This window comes from Neomonachus schauinslandi, chromosome 1 (assembly GCF_002201575.2).
Source record: "Neomonachus schauinslandi chromosome 1, ASM220157v2, whole genome shotgun sequence".
Lineage (NCBI taxonomy): Eukaryota > Metazoa > Chordata > Mammalia > Carnivora > Phocidae > Neomonachus > Neomonachus schauinslandi.
In genome coordinates, this window is record NC_058403.1 from 93,055,183 (window position 1) to 93,069,286 (window position 14,104).

Here is a 14,104-nt window from a genome sequence, read left to right on the forward strand (position 1 = left end):
GAGAGAGCAAGTGCATGAGCTCAAGCGAGGGGAGGGGCAGAGGGGGAGGTAGAGAGAGAGAAAAATATCCCAAGCGGAACTCCCAGCTGCATGCGAACTGGTCGTGGGGGGCTTAATCTCACGACCCTGAGATCATGATCTGTCAAAACCAAGAATCAGAGCCTTAATTGACTGAGCCACCCAGGCGCCCCAGTTATGGGGATAAAAGGAAGCATTAGAACTGTGTGGAGCACAATATATATGCCCAGTCAATAATAATAGCTAATATTTATTGAACAGTTGGTATGTGCCAAGCATTTGATGAATGCTTTACGTGGATTATCTCTTTTAATCCTCACCAGACCCCTATGAAATAGATACTATTATTATCTCCATTTTACAAGTGGGAAAACCGGTGTTTTAAATGGGTTAAATAACTTTTCCTAAATTCATATAGCTAGTAGATTGTCTGGTTTTAGAGTTGTGCCTTTAACCACTCTGAGTTTTTATTTTTTTCGTTATACCTGCTTACTCTCTCTACGATCTCCATAATTTCATTCTACTCTGAAAATAACTTATTGTTTGCAACATATTCCTCTCTCCACTCCATTGCTATTTAACTGTTCTGTTGTTTAGGATTCTGAAGTTACCATGGGGTGGAATCAGAATTGTTGGAGACGGAGTCAGTTCAGCAAAAGTTCAAACTGGAATGAGGAATGTGTTTTTAATGTTCTTCAGCTTTCTTTGAGGAAAAGGACATAGGAAAGAGTATCTAGATCTTTGAGCATACAGATAATGTGGTATTTTTTTTTTTTTTTTAAAGATTTTATTTATTTATTTGAGAGAGAGAATGAGAGAGAGAGCACATGAGAGGGGGGAGGGTCAGAGGGAGAAGCAGACTCCCTGCCGAGCAGGGAGCCCGATGCGGGACTCGATCCCGGGACTCCAGGATCATGACCTGAGCCGAAGGCAGTCGCTTAACCAACTGAGCCACCCAGGCGCCCCCAGATAATGTGGTATTTTAATGTGCCATTTTGATCTCTAGTTTTTACCTCAGCTGAATATGTTAATAAATGGAAATGTGTAGATATACATGTATCTCACAAATAGCTGGATATGTTAATAAATGGAAATGTGTAGATATACATGTATCTCACAAATAGCACTAACACTAGTTCTAGTGAGGTCATATAAATGCTTCCCCTAAGATGTAATCAAATCAGTATTTATTGAATTACCTAAGGAGTTCTTTAATACCTTCCAGCATTCTTTTTCAGCCCTGTGAATTCTGTTTGCCCTCTTCATTTCTTTAGAGGAATAATAAAAGAACAGTGTGTTGTACCTTTAACTTGTATTTAAAGAGTCTCTCCCATGAGTGTATGGTTGAATGGTAATGAAAGACTATGCTGACAATAGAAGAAATAACTACACTCTGCCAAAAATGTGTCAAATAGATTATTCATTTCATCGAACTAAAATGTTTGATTTTAGTTTTGTTATGTAATTTAAAGAGCATATATAGATTTACCTGAGCAAAAAGACATACTGTTGTAATTCTAAATCACTTAATGTTAGTCTATAGTCTTCTGCAACTAGGGGTCAAAAGCCTACATTGATTTTGTGACAAGAGTCTGTAGCATGTTTAGTAATCTGTAGTTGGAGAGATGAGATATGAATACATGAAAGTAAACACAGGGAAATATGTTTTCTTGGAATTTGGAGGAAGAGATTCATTTCTTTGTGGTTCATGGTGTCCCGACTCAGACCTCAAGCTGTGGGATTACGGCTCTATTACTCTCTTAGCTCTGAAAACTGTGGTTTGGTGCTCAGATTAGGGTTCTGTGCTGTTTCATAGTCACTGTGGGCATGATATGACTTTGGGACATGGTTGCAGAGGACTGGCGTAGTCTGACTTACAGGTTTGGACAGATAAAGGATTTTTCTCTGTTTTTAGAATACTTGACTTTTTTACATTTATTTATGAAGTTTCAGGCTCAGATTTTATATTTCATTAACAAATATTGACAGTAATTTACACTTTTTCAGGAATTCTTTTTAGTTAGAATAGTTTTAGTCTATGTTGAAAGGAATCTGACATTTAAAAAACATCTAAAAAAGTCAATAATTTAAAACATGAAACAGCGTTATAATTTTATGTGATTATTAATATAATACTCAGATGTTTTTCAGACATTTAAAGAAAAGTACAAATGAGAAGGTAAAAATCACCTTGAATCTAGTTATCTGTTGGTAGTCTTTTAATGTTTTTCTGAATATTCTTTAAAATATTTTAATATAAAAATGGTATCTTATACACTATTTAGTAATCTTCTTTTTTCACCTAATGATATATTTGGAAATTTTTGTTCTTGTTGATAAATGTAGATATGTCTGTATTCCATACACAGTAACTCCTAGGTATGTGTGGCTCTTTATATTAAAATTTAGTAAAATTAAAAACTGATTTTCTTAGTTGCATTAGCTACATTTGTAAGTACTCAGGAGACACATGTGGCTAGTGGCTGCTATATTGGGCAGCATTGATCTACATTACTATTTTTTTTTTTTTTTGAGAGAGAGAGAGAGTTGGGGAGGATGGGGGAGAGGGAGAGAGAATCTTAAGCAGGCTCAATGCCCAGTGCAGAGCCTGACACAGGGCTCAATCTCATGAGCCTGAGATCATGCATGACCTGAGTTGAAATCAAGAGGCAGAATCACAGACCTGTACCCCTGAAACAAATAATACATTATCTGTTTAAAAAAAAAAAAAAAGACCCTCAACTGACTGAGCCACCCAGGCACCTCTGTGTTACTATTTGTAACGACTGCAAGGTTATGCATACTCCTCTCTACACCCAAGCCCCGAATTCAACTAAGTTTTATCTAAAATAGTTACACCAATTTACATTCTTACTATCACTGTATGGGAGTATCTGTTTTCCCATTTAGTGGTAATACTCTTTGAAATCTTTACTCATCCGGGGCACCTGGGTGGCTCAGTCGTTAAGCGTCTGCCTTCGGCTCAGGTCATGATCCCAGGGTCCTGGGATTGAGCCCCGCATCGGGCTCCCTGCCCAGCGGGAAGCCTGCTTCTCCCTCTCCCACTCTCCCTGCTTGTGTTCCTGCTCTCTCTGTGTCTCTCTCTATCAAATAAATCAAATCTTTAAAAAAAAAATCTTTATTCATCTGAAAGTTGGAAAATAGTATCTTGTTTTAATTTGTAAATTTTGACTACTAATGAGATTGAAGATCTTTTCAAGTGGTTGTTTGGCTTTTTTTCTTTTCTGAATTGCCTCTTTGGGTGGTTTTAATTTGTATAGAATAGTGAATCTCAGTGATATGTAACTAGGAGAGAACTGTGTTAATAAACTTGACATTGACTATTACAGTAGTGAAGTTTTCAACTGCCAGTTTTGTTATACTTTATTTTATGATTAAGATTAATGTTAAGATCATGGTTTGACCTTCGTGCAATTGGCTCATCACAGGTGATCCAGCAGGCCTTGCATCGCCCCCCCCAGCTCAGCTGCTCAGTACCTTCAGCAGATGTACGCGGCTCAGCAGCAGCACTTGATGCTACACACCGCAGCTCTTCAGCAGCAGCACTTAAGCAGCTCCCAGCTTCAGAGCCTTGCTGCTGTTCAGGTGAGACTGAAATAAATTAAGAATTTGTGAGACTAAAGTTGACATTATTTGCAGATAATTACTGAAAATAAATACATTGGGTATTATTTCACAATTCTCAAATGTGCTGTGATTATTTTTTCTTAAAGAAATTAAATTAATAGGTGGCCAAGTAGCAGTTAATTTAAAAAATATGGCTGTTTTATATGGTACTCTGTCACTAGCTTTTACGCCACTGCTTTTTATCGGCATTGCAGAAATACTATGCTAGTGTCATGAATTTGTGTATAAAATTCTAGGTACAACAGTGAATACTTTGGGTTACATGATTTGTATTTACATTTCAATGAAAAAAGGTTTTTTTTTAATGTAAGTAATTTACATTCATTAAAAAAAATCAAACTGTATAAAATTTTTTATAAGAGGTAAAGTGGAGGTGTTCCTTTTCCAGACTCACTACTGTTTTTCATTCTTCAGTTATGGCCACTGTTTAATATGTATCAGTCCAGAAATTTTCTATCTAAAATACGTATCCATGCACCTTTCTAATGTCCACACATACTTTTCCTACTGATAACAGGATAATTTTGATTAAATGCTTTTTTTTTTTTTTAAAGATTTTATTTATTTGAGAGAGAGAATGAGAGAGAGAGAGCACATGAGAGGGAGGAGGGTCAGAGGAAGAAGCAGACTCCCTGCCGAGCAGGGAGCCCGATGCGGGACTCGATCCGGGGACTCCAGGATCATGACCCGAGCCGAAGGCAGTCGCCTAACCAACTGAGCCACCCAGGCGCCCCTTAAATGCTTTTTTTAAAAAAGATTTTCATTATTCTGTTTATTTAAATAAAACTATATGTGAGATTTAATCTTAAATCTTCTTATTAGAGAAGGATCTCAGTTGACTAAACCTGAAAAAGAGTTATTTCTGTTAGAAACACATCCCCAGCTGTTGCTGATTTTTGGTAGTGTAATTTTAAATAACCTCATGTTCATGATACAAGTTAGGAAACTGAAACCAACTGGTACTTCATGTAGCTCCAATTTCTTTTTCATAATGTTGGAATGGTGGTTCCACTTCAAAGAAGACAGAGAATTGATGAGTAAAACTGATGATGAGTGCAGCCATTAAAGTAAGATTAGCCTTTGGATCCTCTGTTTTTATCATTCAGCTTTTTATTTTCTTCTTAATCTGTTTGGCCAAAGCTTAATCTATGTTGACTGTGAAATGGATTGGTTTATAATGTAGACATTTTGACTTTTATCGTGGTTTTGTGGTATCCTGGTACCAAAAGCTTTTAACTTCAGATTCTTATAGATCTATTATAAAGATCTTATTATTTTAGGCAAGTTTATCCAGTGGAAGACCATCTACATCCCCCACAGGAAGTGTCACACAACAGTCAAGTATGTCTCAGACATCTGTAAGTGCCCTAATTTTTTTCCTGGATTTAAAAATTTTAATTACTTAAGTTTTCCAAAAGTAAACTGTTACTATTTACAAAGTTGCTATTGTGATTTGTTGATTGCTACTTAAGTAATAAGTGCCTAGAATTAGAAATGGTAAGTTTCAAGAATTCAGAACTAATGTTAAGCTTCTGAAAATCTGAGTCTTAAAAAAACGTTTTCATATTATTTCTTATACATGTTTTCCTACTGATTTTGTTCAGATCTGATGTGATTCAAAATGATTGCAGTTTTCAGTGTGTATTGAAAGCCTGAAATACACATTGCAAGGGGTATTAGGCCATGCATTTACTATGATATACTAAAGAATGTTAACCCTTGGTAGACATCTAAATGTTTCTAGCTTTTTCTGGGCACCTCACATTTTAGAAATTATTACTTTTCAGCTTATGTACTTGATCAGATTTACAAGTATGCATCCACGATAATGTAATTTATTTTGAGAAAGGAGTAAATCTGATTTGACATATATACTGGGAAATTGTGCAAAGTTTTCCAGTTAAAAGAAATTTGCAGGCATGGTAATACTTGCTTAACTTTTTATTTTGATGTAATTTCAAATTGGAGGGCGAGAGAAAGGCAGGGGAGGGGCAGGGGAGAGGCAGGGGAGAGGGAGACAGAGACTCTTAAGCAGGCTCCACGCCCATTGCTGAGCCTGTTTTGGGGCTCGATCTCACAACCCTGAGATCATGACCTGAGCCGAAATCAAGAGTTGGACACTTAACTGAGCCATGACATTTTTTTTTTATTTATTCATTTGAGACAGAGAAAGAGCATGAGCAGGGGGATAAGGGCAGAGGGAGAGGGAGAAACAGACTCCCCTCTGAGCGGGGATCCCAATGTGGGGCTCTATCCCAGGACCCCAGGATCATGACCTAAGCCGAAGGCAGACGCTCAAACATCTGAGCCACCCAGGTGCCCCGAGCCATGACATTGTTAATTAAAAAATTCTGTTCTTTTTTAGCATGAAAGTATCCTGGAATATAAATAAAATTAGTTAAGAAATTATTTATGACTTGAGAATGTTAGACTGAAGAAAATGAAAAATTTAAGTAGTATAATCTAGCCCTAAGCATTAATACTATAATTATGGTTATTGATGTCATCTCTGTCTTTAATACGTTGGTAGTTAAGGCAAGCACTGATAAACATTTGTGGTCTGGTTAAAAAAATTATAGGGGTGCCTGGGTGGCTCAGTTGGTTAAGCGACTGCCTTCGGCTCAGGTCATGATCCCGGGGTCCTGGGATCAAGCCCCGCATCGGGCTCTCTGCTCCTGGGGGAGCTTGCTTCTCCCTTTCCTTCTGCCTGCTGCTTCCCCTGCTTGTGCTCTCTCTCTCTCTCTCTCTCTCTCTCTCTCTGTCAAATAAATAAATAAATAAGTCTTTAAAAAAATTATAGACAATTTTTTTATTCTATGAAATACTGGAATAACATTAGAGTATGTATGTATAAAGAGAGGTGTTTTCGAATTTTTTCAAATTACTAAAAGGTATCCTTTTAAACTATTTTTTTCTCATTATGATTTTATGTATTTGACTTTCACAGAAATTATAATTCCAGTGATTGTGTTTATTTTTTATGATGATGTTAGTGCTGCTTGTCATAAACCAGGCAGCCTTGTATGATAAAGTATGCCAGAACCTGTGACTGGTTCGTGGGGGAAAAGAAGTAAGCAGGGAGAACAGATGTCCAGGAAAAAAAAAAAAGAAATGCATTGCATTTGCTTCATTTTCTATCCCAGCTGAATAATAATAGCTCAAGTGAGTTGACTAGCTGTCCAAATTATGATACCAAGGTAGCTTAGTGGATATGGGTCAGTCTCCAAAAGAGGAGCAGAACATGGTAGCAGAAATCTCTAGGTAATGATACTAATGACCCATGTTAGGTGGTAGTCTAGTAGTTTTCAGAGTTTTGGTTATTTCGAGGTAGGGTTCCAGATTAACAGTGAAAGCCCGTGGGGAAGGGTCCAGCCTCCAGTAGAAAAAGGACTAGAAGGTAGGTTGTCAAGTTATCAGCTAGATAGACTTGGGTTTAGAGTAGGAGTGGGATCCTAGTGGGGAAATGGAATATTATTAAACAGTCAGAAGTCCAATCATTATGACCTGGGGAAACTGGAGAAGGCTATTGTTAATTGAATATATAGGTAAATAGTGGATGCCAGCATCCTCTTCTTTCCTCTCATTAAAACAGAAAGACTAATTCTAGACACTGATTAGTAGTGAGAGGGGTGGTTTTATGATTGTTTGGCTCTAAAACTAGTTGGGACTGTGTGTTTAGGTTGATGTCTCTGTACTTTAACTGAACAGGACTTAGATTTAGTTCAATTTGATTTGTCAAAATGAATCTAAACCAATTAAAGCATCAACAAAGTTAAAAAACACAAAATGGTTGAAAATATTTTTGTACCTTGTAGGTCAACCAGTTATATTTGTGAAATAACAAGGAATCTTTTATAGTGGTGAGATAAACAGAATTCACAAAAGACCTGCACTGGTAATTTTCAAAAGAAAGACTATTTCTGGGTTTTAAACATGTGAAAATGTATTTACCATATTAGTAATAAAGAAATGTATGTAAAAATAACAATGATATCTCTCAAATTAGAAAACAAGGAAAAACATTGACCCAATATCCATTTTTGGCAAGGATGTGAAAAAGTAGATACACTCATACGCTATCAGTGGGAATGTATTTGGTGCAACTTTTCTGGAGGATTATTTGACAACGTGTATGAAAATTTAAATTGTGTATTCACATTCACTTATCACTTATTTTTAGTGATGTCATTTACTAAAAATGATAGATAATTATGACATAATCATGCAAAAATGACATAATTATGCAAATATGTATGGTTTGTAATAGTGAAAAATTATAAGCAATATAAATAGGTGCCCATTAATTGAAGATTATAGTTAATTCATACAGAGGAATACTATAGCTAATAAAAATGCTCTATGTGTGTATACAGAGAGACTTAAATTTTCATTAGGTATTAAGTGAAAAAAGCAAAAATGTATAGTATGATCTCATTAAGTGATTTATTTAGGTTATTCTATATTTCAGTTCTAAAATTTCCATTTGGTTCTTATTTATATCTTCTGTTTGCTGAGGGATTTTGCTTTTTCATTCAAGTGGGCTCATGTTGCTTGTTGAAATAATTTTTATGATGACTGCTTTAAAATCTATCCAATTATCATATCTCTTTCATCTTGGTGTTGGCATCTACTTATTATCTTTTTTTTTTTTTTTAAAGATTTTATTTATTTATTTGACAGAGACACAGTGAGAGAGGGAACACAAGCAGGGGCAGAGGGAGAGGGAGAAACAGGGCCCCCGCCAAGCAGGGAGCCCGATGCGGGGCTCGATTCCAGGACGCTGGGATCATGACCTGAGCCGAAGGCAGTCGCTTAACCACTGAGCCACCCAGTCGCCCCATTGATTGTCTTTTTTATTCAGCTTTGGTCTTTCTGGTTCTTGGTATAAGTGATTTCTGAAACCTCATCATTTTGAGTATTATGTTGTGAGACTATGGATCATATTTAAACTTTGTGTTTTGGCTGGCTTCTGAAAGGGAATGTGTGCCAACTCCTTAATACTGTCTGAGGGTAGAAGTCCAGGTTATCCATTTGGTCTCCATTGACATCTGAGAGGGTGCTTCTCATAATTGTCGAGTGGGTGTGAGTTCTGGCTCCTCACTAGACCTCCATGGATGCGTCCCTGGCTGAATGGGGTGGGGGAGGGAATAAGAGTGCCATGTTATGGCTCCCCACTTGGTCTCCACTGATACACCTTAGGGGTGGGGTGGGTTGGTCGTGGTAGTCTACTCCTGCATGACTGGGACAAAAGTCCTGTCTCTCTTTTCACCTTCTCTGATGCTTATCCACTGGAGGGATTAGGGGAGTTGGGTATAGGTGGAACTCTTTGCTGGTGTGGGTGGGGCCACAGTGTTTTCTGTGGTATTTGGCTGGAGTAGAGCAACTGTCTAAAAGTTCTCTATGTTGCTAGGAAGTCTCTTTCTTGTTCCTTTGGCTAGAAAGAGCAGGCTTCTTTTGGGGCTTTTGTTTGTTTGTTTGCACCCATTTGTGTTTCTGAGTTACAGACTTTTTCAGCTCTAAGTTTGGCTTATATAAGACAAAAGGAAAACCCAGGGAGCTCACAACCACATGGTTCTGTGTGTTCTGAGGTCCCTAGCCAGTCTGCTTTTCTCCATCTTTCGGGATCTTATGCTTATTATATATGTTACATCCAGGGTTTTTAGTTGTATTTAGAGGAAGGAATAGGGAAAAGTATGTCTGTTCCATCTTTCTGGAAACAGAATTCCTGTCACTTAACTTACTTTTTAAAAAAATTATATATCTGCCTGATTATTCAAGAAGAAAATCTATAATACACAACAAATTGCTAATCAGTGATTATCTCTGAGGAAGCAAGTTGAAGAGCTTTATTTTGTTAATTTTAAGATTTTATTTGAGAGAGAGTGAGAGAGAGAGGGCGCGTGCGTGTGCAGGTGAGGGGTGGGGGGGTGGGCGGAGAGGGAGAAGCAGGCTCCCTGCTCAGCAGGGAGCCCAACTCGAGGCTCAATCCCAGGACCCTGGGATCATGACCTGAGCCGAAGGCAGGCACTCAACTGACTGAGCCACCCCGGTGCCCCTATTTTGTTAATTTTTATATTGCCTAAATAAAACTTGAATATACTCTTGTTGTCTAAGGGAGAGACACTACAAATGTGTGGAGTAAAAGGGACATCCCTTTTCAGTAGTCCCTTTTGCCATGAAAAAGTTTTGTGTGAAGCTTTCCTATTTTATTACTGTGTGTTTCTACACATAAATGTAAATAGATAGGCCTATGGTTAATTTTATTTTAATGTAGGTGAAGTGCTGTCATTCTCTATATGCTTTTACATCATTGGGCATTTTCAGCTGGAAAGGATTATATAGCTGAAAATTGCAATCATAAGTCTCTAAATGACTCAAGGGCTGTTTGTATCTCATTCCCTTTCTCTTTGTTGTTTTTTGGTCCTGGAGTCTACATTAATCCCAGATGTTTTGAGTTTAATTCACTGTACTATTTAGTCAAAAAGGGAAAGACCTTGTTTGTGATAGCTTTCTAGTTATGGTGCTAGACAAGATGAGCTTTTGAAGTCCAGTTAGTTTTATGATTTTTTTCATTCATACATTCAGTCATTCATACAACATACATTTATTGAGCATTTAATATGTGCCAAAACCCTTTAGGTACTGGGAACACAGCAACACAACAAACTCTCTGTTCTTATGGAGCTAGGGATAGACAGATGATAAACTGGTATATGTCAGATGGTAAGTGCTATAAGGAAGAATAAAGCAAGAAAAGGGAATGGGATGAGGGAATTTGCTGTTTTAACTAGGGTGGTCAGGGAAGGCATTGCTAATAAAGATGGTATTTGAAGGAGGGTCAGGGAGGCAAACATGCTGAAGGAACAGAAAGGAGGGTATTGTGGTTGGAGTAGAATGAGAGAGTGGGAGTATGGTTAGAGATGACAGAGAGGTAATTGTAATCCAATCATGAGATTATAAAACTCTTTTACTCGAGTTGGGAAGCTATTAGAAAGCTATTTCAGTAGGGAAGTCACATGATCTCACGTTTTAACTTAGTGACAGTGTTAGGTTCTAGGGGGCAAAGATAGAAGCAGGGAGACCAGTTAAATGATTCTTGTAGTAATCCAAGAGAGATTGGTGGCTTGCACCATGATGGTGACAGTAGATGTGGTGAAAAGTGGTTGGCCAGATTCTAGATTTTTTTTTTTAACAATATTTTATTATAGAAATTTATATGTTTTAAAAGTAGAGCTAATAGGGTATGCTGATGGATTGAATCAAAGATGTGAGGAAGGGTGACGAGTCAAGGATAACTAGTATTTTGGCCTGAACATCTGGAAGGACCTGACAAAGCAGGTGTTGGAGAAGAAAATCAGGAGTTCAGTTTTGGACATTCTTTGTGGTGGATGTTGAGTAAACATTGGATATATGAGTTTGGAGTTCATGTGGAGGTCTGGTGATTAGTGATGTCTTGTGCATCTCATTGAAAACTCAAGTCCTAAGAAAAGTTACATGATTACTACCAATTCTGGGTTATCATGAAAGATTGGTAGAACGGAAGAGATAAGGGACATGGGTTCTAGTCCTCATTCTGTGACTGACTGGTAGCATGACTTAGGGCAAGTCATTTAGCCTCCTTAGTCATTTATACCCCAGTTTTCTTCTGTGTAAAATTCAGTTGTCTAATTACATGGTTTTTATTACTCTTTTCACCCAGATAACCCTGGGTCTAGATCAAGGAGAGGGTTCAATAGAGGGTGTTACACACTGAATTGCATCTCCGCAAAGTTCATGTGTTGAAGCCCTAACCCCCACGTGACTGTATTAGAAATTTTGCTATTATAAGTAAACCTGCATTGGATATTCTGTTATATATTTTTGTATACATATATGTACTTACTTGTTTTTAAAAAATTTCTTAAGAGTACACTTACTGGGTCAGTGAGGTGGTTTTTTAGATCAAGAACCTTAAAAATGTTTGCTTTTCTCTAAAAATGTCTCAATCAGATCCACATATCAAATGAACCCATTATAAGTTTTTTCTGAGAGAAGATTACTTGCTTATAACTAGTCATTCTCAGTGGTCTATTGCTAATGTCCTCATCCTCTTACCTATTTTAGGAGGTACTTTAATCAAGGATTTTTAAAAATGTAATTTTTTTTAAGATTTTATTTATTTATTCATGAGAGGCAGAGGGAGGAGCAGGCTGTCTGCTGAGCAGGGAGCCCGACGCAGGGCTCGATTCCAGAGCCCTGGGATCATGACCCGAGCCGAAGGCAGATGCTCAACCGACTGAGCCAGTCAGGCGCCCTGCTTTAGTGCATTCTTGTAAAATACTCCAATAGTACAGGAAAAGTGAAAAAGTGTTAAGTCCCCTTCAGCCTTCTTTCAGTCCTCTTCAGTCCTTCTGACTCCTCAGTTTGCTGGATATCCCTCCGTATCTTTACCTATGTGTTATGGACATATATAGCATAAAGAAATGTGTGTATACGTGTTAACACTTTTTTTTTATACACTGGAAACACAGTGTTCTACATTTTTTTTTTTAAAGATTTTATTTATTTATTTGAGAGAGAGAATGAAAGACAGAGAGCATGAGAGGGAGGAGGGTCAGAGGGAGAAGCAGACTCCCTGCTGAGCAGGGAGCCCGATGCGGGACTCGATCCCGGGACTCCAGGATCATGACCTGAGCCGAAGGCAGTCGCTTAACCAACTGAGCCACCGAGGCACCCTGCATTTTGTTTTTTACACTCAACAGTTTTGAGATCTTTCTGTGTTAGCACACAAAGCTCAATCTCACTCAAGTTGTTGCATAGTGTTGCATGGTGTGGATGCACTTTATTTTATGTAACCATCCCTGTTGCTGAACACTTTATTTCCAGTATTTTAATTGTTTCAGCATTGCAACTTTTTTAAGATATCGAAATCTGAAAGCAAATGGGAAATTATGAGGCTTCTTGTTTTGCTGTTGTGTGTTTTTTTTTTAAGATTTTATTTATTTGTCAGAGGGGGAGAGGGAGAGCACAGCAGGGGGAACGGCAGGCAGAGGGAGAAGCAGGCTCCCCGCTGAGCAAGGAGCTCGATGCGGGACTTGATCCCAGGACCCTGGGATCATGACCTGAGCTGAAGACAGACGCTTAACTGACTGAGCCACCCAGGCATTGCTGCTGTTGTGTTTATAGCTTGTATTACAAATAGTAGAAATAATGGTTTTCTATAATAAATAGGATTCATATTTTATTTCATATTATTAGTAAAGGAGTACAGTCTCTTAAAGGAAATCTTTCATGGGTAGATATTATTATTTGAAATTTTAATATAGCATTTTATACTTCTGGATGCTTGAATTACTCATATACAAATCCCCACTGAATAATGAGGCAAGAAAATGTATACACTGCTTTAAAGTGGTAAAAACAATGTACTAAAGTAAACATTAAAAAAAAAAAGGAAAATAGCATTTCCTCTCTGATTCTAAAGTTCATACCTATACAGAAAAGACAAAAAAGATAAAAGAAAACACACATTATCCCAAATTTTACCCCTAGTAGACATTATTCACCTTTACATTTTGGTGATTATTCTTCCAGAATGGTGTATGTATGCCTATATGTCTATATCAAATTTAATCATATACAGTTTTATGAGTGTGCATTATTGTGTGTATATACAATGCATTTGTTTATCTCTCGACGTGTTTTTCATATGTGATATGTATTTTTACATGGACACATTTTTATGTGATTATATAAATGGGATTGTACTGTATATGTTATTCTGTAGTTTTTTTCATTCAGCAGTGGGTTATAAAGATATTTTCATGTCATTGAATAATACAGGTATGCGTTATCCTTTTAATGTCTGTGTACTATGTTTCTATAGATATACCTGATTGATTTTGATCAGTCAAATGGCAGCAATGGTTCTCAAATGGGCTTTGGTTCTAGGGAGTACTCTGGGCCAGAAACCCTATGTAATCTCATTTTGGAGGGACACCAAGATGTGGTTGTGAGTTAAATGGCTTTTCTTTGTAGACATGGTTTTCTCTGGTGACTCTTGGAATTAGTGCTTCCAACTGGGGAGAGAGCTTCCAGTAATAAGGGCTCAAGGAGTAAGTTCCTTTATGGAGTGTGGGGCTTCAGGTATGAAGTGACAGGATTGGCCAAGGGTTTAAAGTGAAAAGGAATTAGGAATGTTGGGATGGAGACAGAGAATATAATGCAAACAATTAAGGCCTCCGGTCCAGGTCAGCAGAACAAAGCAGAAAGTTAGAGGAGAGACGTATCAGTTGTGGAAAGGAAGGGAAGTGTTTTTTTTTTTTTCGTTAGGCCAGTTGTGGAGATGGACTTCTTGCAGAGATATAATTGCACTCATTCATGGGTTGGGCATTTGTGAGTAGACACTGCCTGAAATATTACTTGCTATCTGGAACTTAAAAATAAACATGAAATTGGT

The 14,104-nt window shown here is 37.6% G+C and overlaps 1 protein-coding gene across 1 annotated transcript in view; it reads left to right on the forward strand.

Annotated features, from left to right (window-relative positions):
• The window catches only part of PHC3 (polyhomeotic homolog 3), a 70,759-nt gene that overhangs the window by 3,885 nt on the left and 52,770 nt on the right, over positions 1 to 14,104 (forward strand). Inside the window, 3 exon segments of the mRNA XM_021702553.1 lie at positions 3,468 to 3,491; positions 3,493 to 3,624; positions 4,947 to 5,024. Coding sequence (XP_021558228.1) covers positions 3,468 to 3,491; positions 3,493 to 3,624; positions 4,947 to 5,024 — 234 coding nt within the window.